We start from the raw sequence: 6,134 nt of genomic DNA on the forward strand, positions 1-6,134 counted from the left end.
AAATGAAGCAACTGACAAACAACTAATCTCAAAAATATACAAGCAACTCCTACAGCTCAACTCCAGAAAAATAAATAACCCAATCAAAAAATGGGCCAAAGAACTAAATAGACATTTCTCCAAAGAAGACATACAGATGGCTAACAAACATAGAAAAGATCTCAACATCACTCATTATCAGAGAAATGCAAATCAAAACCACTATGAGGTACCATTTCACGCCAGTCAGAATGGCTGCGATCCAAAAGTCTACAAGCAATAAATGCTGGAGAGGGTGTGGAGAAAAGGGAACCCTCTTACACTGTTGGTGGGAATGCAAACTAGTACAGCCACTATGGAGAACAGTGTGGAGACTCCTTAAAAAACTGGAAATAGAACTGCCTTATGATCCAGCAATCCCACTGCTGGGCATACACACTGAGGAAACCAGAAGGGAAAGAGACACGTGTACCCCAATGTTCATCGCAGCACTGTTTATAATAGCCAGGATATGGAAGCAACCTAGATGTCCATCAGCAGATGAATGGATAAGAAAGCTATGGTACATATACTCAATGGAGTATTACTCAGCCATTAAAAAGAAAACATTTGAATCAGCACTTTTTTTTTTATGGGAGGATTCATTATATAGTCATGATTGACTAAGTCACTGGCCAATAGTGATTGACTCACCAGGAATCAGGGGGCAGGCCTGAAAGTTCCAGCTCTCTAATAACTGGGCTGGTTCTCCTTGTAACAAGCCTCCATCCTGGTTGTTGTTCAGTTGCTCAGTCATGTCTGACTCTTGTGACCTCATGGATTGCAGCCCGCCAGGCTTCCCTGTCCTTTACTATCTCCTGGAGTTTGCTCAAACTCAAGTCCATTGAGTCGGTGATGCCAACCAAGCCTCTCATCTTCTGTTGCCCCCTTCTCCTGTCTTCAACGTTTCCCAGCATCAGGGTCTTTTCCAATGAGTCAGCAATTCAAGTCAGGTGGCCAAAGTATTGGAGCTTCAGCTTCAGCATCAGTCCTTCCAATGAATATTCAGCACTGGTTCCTTTATTTTTCTTTAAAATGGTATATTAACATGCAATAGGGGCTTCCCCGGTGGTTCAGATGGTAAACAATCTGCCTGCAATGTGAGAGACCCAGGTTTGATCCCTGGGTTGGGAAGATCCCCTGGAGAAGGGAATGGCAACCCACTCCAGTATTCTTGCCTGGAGAATCCCATGGACAGAGGAGCCTGGTGGGCTATAGTACTTGGTGTCGCAAATGATTTATATCTTTATTTTTAATTGAATATATTTATTTAAAATGTCTTAGTTTTAATTTTAAATGCCATAAATGCTGACAGATATAGCCCACATAAACACAAGCTTCTGGGACCCCTGGTGGTACCTGGATCATAAAGGCCCTGAGCTTTGCAAGGGGACCCTGGCAGCATGTGAGTCACGTCCCACAGAGTCCCTGGACACTAACAAATCTGGAAACTGTATTCTTCAATTTAAACACATATATTTGGGTAACTTATCCAGAGGAAATTAAAAGCTCAGAAGTTCCCAGAGTGATTGTCAACAGGGAAATATGATGCATATCCAAACCAAGTATTTTAAAATGAGCTTTTTAAACTACTTACTACTCAATCTAAATTCAAGTATAGTAATCAAAGAAATTGAAGCTATTCATCAACCTTATAGAATTAACATCTTTTTTTTAAAGAATAATCTTGCATTTAAACAGATATCCTTCATGACACAAACCCATGAAGTAAACAAAAGAGTTTAAAAATATATAATTTTTCCAGTGTCTTAATAGCTCCATCTAAGACTTTGTGTTGGTTTGGTCCATGGCTATGAAGAATATACAGACAGCAGCTGTGATGAGTAGATGCATTCCCTCATAGAGAAGTTTTGGAGAAAACACACTCCATATAAATAAATGATAACGCAGGGACGTCACCAAAATGATATAGACAGAAACTGGAATAGAACAAATGAGCGCGTAGCAGAAGCAAGCATGACTCAGTGCCGAGCCGCTGTCAACAAAAAGGGAAACATGCATTAGAGCATGCCACTCTGGATCGTGTAAGTCATGAACACACATGTAACCACCAGAGCACGAGCCCTGGAGTGAGTCCTCAAGCCCAGCCTTGTGTTCCACTTGGGATCCAGTCCCTCAGGCAGGGGTTCTGGGAGAGCTGGGCCTGAGGCATCGCCTTCTCCCATCCTGGGGCCTCGGCCCCAACACCCAGCACAGGAAACCCCTGGAGATGGGCCTGGTGGACAGGCCTCGGCTCCGCTGCCCTCCTGGGGTGCCAGGGCATCTGTGCTCAGAGGGAGCCTGCCGACCCCATGGCCCTCTCGACCCGACAGGGAGGTAGGGAAACTCAGGACATTGCCTTGCTTGGGTTTCAACATCATGGATAGGGAACATGACCCATTTGGAAGACTCTGACTGGGTTCCTTCCATAGTGACAGCCCCAGTGAGGAGGCAGTTCCTGTAACCTCAGCATAAGATAATTTGCAATTGAGGGGATGAAAGGAGGCCCTGCAGCTAGGCTGTCTGTCCCCACTGCTAAGCTCCAGAACAGATGCCAGCTCCTTAGTAGAGGGGCATGGTCTACCCATGGCCTAGTTTTTGAGCCATTAGAAATACATTTTCAGAGCTTCCTTGGTGGCCCAGTGGTTGAGAATGTAGACTTCCAATGTAGGGGACATGGCTTAGATCCGTGGTTGGGGAACTAAAATCCTACATGCTGCAGGGCAGGAAGACCCCGCGCCTCAACTGGAGAGCCTGCCTGAAGAAAACTACAGAGCCCATGTGCCACAGTCAGAGAGAAGCCCGCATGCTGCAGTAAAGAGCTCATGTACCTCAACTAAGACCAGACACAGCCAAAAATACAAAAAAATAAAAAATTTAGAAAAATCATCTCCCTCTTAAAAAAAAAAAGTGTTAGCTGCTCAGGTGTGTCCAACTCTTTGCGACCCTATGGACAGCAGCCCCCCAGGATCCTCTGTCCATGCGATTCTCCAGGCAAGAATACTGGAGTGGGCTGCCATTCCTTCTCCAGGGGATCTTCCTGACCCAGGAATCAAAAAAGAAAAGACATTTTCTTTTTCTACCCCTTTAGTCTGATTATAGTTTTCTGATTTTACTGGAAAAATAAAGACAGAAACAATGCATGAAACTTGACTGAAAATGAAAGAGAAAAACCTTTTCTAAAATAAAAGAGAAACATTCCTTAATTAGGGAAAACATATACAACACTCCCCAACTGACTAAAATGCTTTCAACTCACTTAAAAAACATGCTAACATCTTTTTTTTCTCCCCAGTACAAGTGTAACAGATGTCAAGTGCCAGGAAAATCAAGCCGTGATTTTAGCTCCAGGGAAGCTGCTCTTCACAGAAAACTGGGCTCTCATGGCCTGGCCTTCACCTGCCCTGTCCACCTGCTTGGCTGGCCTGCAGTCACAGACGTGGTGCGTGCCGAGCCGGTACCACAGCAGGCAGCCCTCCAGGGCAGGGGGCACACACCTCACCTGCTCACGGTCCAGATGTGTGAAGGGACCTGCCAGCTTCCTTTCCCAACCAAACCCACAGCTCAGGGGCGATCTCATAGCCAGGGAGGGTTCACGTGCAGTACGAATAATGGAAGGGCATCCCAGGCCACACACCCACCCCATGTCCTTCCACGGCCGCCAGCATGCACCCGGCTCTCAGGCGTGGACGACTAGACCAGCAGTGGCTGCGAATTGGGGGAAGTCTGTCCACAGACGTCCCAAAGGCCACCTGAAGGGACTTGCCGTCCTCGGGAAGCCTGCGACCTCAGAGTAGGAGCTCTCTCCTCAGCAGGAGCTTCCCCAAAGTCTGACTCGAGTCCCGCCAGCCTCACACTGATGCTCACCTCCACCTTTAATGTCCACAGGGACACGAGTGTGGGGGTGGAGGGCAAGGCTCCCTGAGGCCTGTGTCTCAGGACCTGGTCTGGGGGTGAACCTATGGGACTGAGAAGAACCCGTGACGGAGGCCAAAGAAGTGGGGTTCAGACGTCGGGTCAGCAGTCACCCCAGTAAGGCGCTACTCTCTGGGGTAGAGAAGTGGGGGCTCCGAGGCAGGCGGAGATAGGAAGCTCACCCTCCCCGGGGCTGGAAGGGTCCTCCTGGGGCCTTCCTGACCAGCACAACCGCCCAGTGTGTGAAGGGGAGCATGTGAGGGGTTCAGAGGCGCTGAGGGAGCCCTGACATACAGACACTGCACTCCTCCCACTCCAGCACCTCACAGGGGTCCACAGCCCCGGGCAGCAACCCCAGCACCCTGTCTGACTGATGAGGGTGGCCCAGAGGCAGGCTGCCATACACCACTCAGGCCGCACACTGCCAAGTGGCCTGGGCACCCAGGTGAGCATGTGGACGGAAGCTGGAGGCCCTTCCTCACGAAGACCCTTTCCAAGGGGAGTGGTGTAGAAACAAGGAAGGAAGCATGGAATGTGAGGCGGTGGGAACTCTGTGGAGTAAACGGGGAGGGGAAGGATGGACAGCATGGTGGGCTGGCCAGTCTGATAGGAAGGAGCCTTTGGGGCTGGTGACCGCCAGCTTCCATGGGGGCAGGACAGGCTGACAGAGTCACAGCCCCATGGGGAGCCCCTTGGGACCGTCCAGGCTCCCCTCTCCAGCAGGGATCCTGGAGGTGAGAACTAGCTCCTGTGAGAACGAGAGAACTCCTACTTTCTTATCCCCAGTGGACACCCCCTCCCTGGGCCCCAACCAGGTCCCCAGCAGCTAGATGAGATGAGAAGGGGCTTTCCATCCTGTCCATCTGGAGACCCAACTTGGTATGATCTAGAAGAAGCCAACAGGGAGGTCTGAGCTGTCCCTTCACAGACCTGCCCCACACCCCACGCTGGCCACGCACTGTGGACTGTTCATTCTTATTTAAGGAAAAGAAAACTGATGAAAAAGACCTCTGAGTTATTGGGAGCAGGAGTCAACCCGCCATCAGATTAAAGATGAGGAGCCTCACCTGCTGGCTTCTGAGGTCAGGAAGTTCACCAGGTGGCTGGCCCACAGCACAGGCCCTGAGTATGTCGCAAATGCCGTCAGGAATATGGCTGGGATCTCCATGTAGGCATCCAGGCCCACGAAGCCTGCTGAGATGTCCACAGTGGCGATGCTGTTGGAGTTTCCCTGGACGAGGGCAGAAGCAGTGCTGACGCGGCTGGTCCTGTACCATGGCCGTGAGGGCCCACGAGAGCCAGTTGTGGGGACATGGCCCCAGGAGCCTGCTGCCCGTTCACTCCCGGCTCCGGGGTTGACCCTGGATGACGGCCCTCTACCTGCCTGCCTCACTCCCAGGCTTGGGGAGCAAGTGGAATGTTTTTTACCTTTGAGAAACTATACAATGTAAGTCTGCTGATGGAGTGTGAAAAGCCCCAGACTTCTATCTGTCAACTTCAGGCAGACATACCAACCTCCCTCCTCCTTCCTTGGGGACCCTGTCTGAGGGGCTAAGGGTGGTGTTGCCACATGGCTTACAGGAGCAGCAGGGCACTGCTGTCAGGGAGTCTCAGGCCCAAGATCCTGGCCACTAACAGGACAGCTTGTCCCACCAGGGAGGGCGGGGACTTGAATCCAAGCGAGGCTCTCCCGAAGTTTGGCCCCCCACCTTTCAGTCTTCACTGACGCTGGTGGCCTTTTCTAAGACACTCGCGCTGTTTACAGGCCTGACAGCACAAATGTCTGTCCTAGCACAGTGAAGGCCCTTCCCAGGAACTTTTTACCTGATGGCCCAAGGACATGGGTCCAAGCTAGGTGAAGCCCACCGCCTCCTCCCCTGGCTGTATGCCATCCTGGGCCATCACTGGGTGGTGGTGCCGACCCCCAAACATCTCAGGCCATGCCTACTCCCCGTGCATTCACTGTCCACCGCTGGCCCATCCCTTGACAACAACCTCCTTTCTGCAGCTTCCCCATGACCCCCTCTGCTCACGTCTGTCTGGGCTCTCCCTGACTGTATGATTCCCTCCCTAGAGACTAAGGAGACCTCGGAGCTGCTGAGAGGAGGAGAAGGAAGAACAAGAATCTCAAACACCATGGCGAAGGGAGGCAGGCTGACGACAGAAAAGTGGCTCTGACCCCAGGCGGTCGCTGGAGGGGC

General features: G+C 51.0%; 1 protein-coding gene across 3 annotated transcripts in view; it reads right to left on the minus strand.

The window, feature by feature from the left end:
* Positions 1 to 1,243: 1,243 nt before the first annotated feature.
* Positions 1,244 to 6,134, minus strand: part of PIGG (phosphatidylinositol glycan anchor biosynthesis, class G) — a 40,871-nt gene continuing 35,980 nt past the window's right edge. For 2 of the 3 annotated variants that reach the window (XM_010832566.1, XM_010832564.1), the window contains exons 12-13: positions 5,001 to 5,164; positions 1,244 to 2,014 (exon numbers count right to left, since the gene is read on the minus strand). In XM_010832566.1, the coding sequence (XP_010830868.1) occupies positions 1,801 to 2,014; positions 5,001 to 5,164 (378 nt within the window). In that variant the 3' untranslated portion in view covers positions 1,244 to 1,800. Of the gene's footprint in view, positions 2,015 to 5,000; positions 5,202 to 6,134 lie in introns of all 3 variants that reach the window. The other variant, XM_010832565.1, reaches the window with a different exon arrangement.

This window comes from Bison bison, unplaced genomic scaffold (genome assembly GCF_000754665.1).
Source record: "Bison bison bison isolate TAMUID 2011002044 unplaced genomic scaffold, Bison_UMD1.0 scf7180017861275, whole genome shotgun sequence".
Classification (NCBI taxonomy): Eukaryota; Metazoa; Chordata; class Mammalia; order Artiodactyla; family Bovidae; genus Bison; species Bison bison.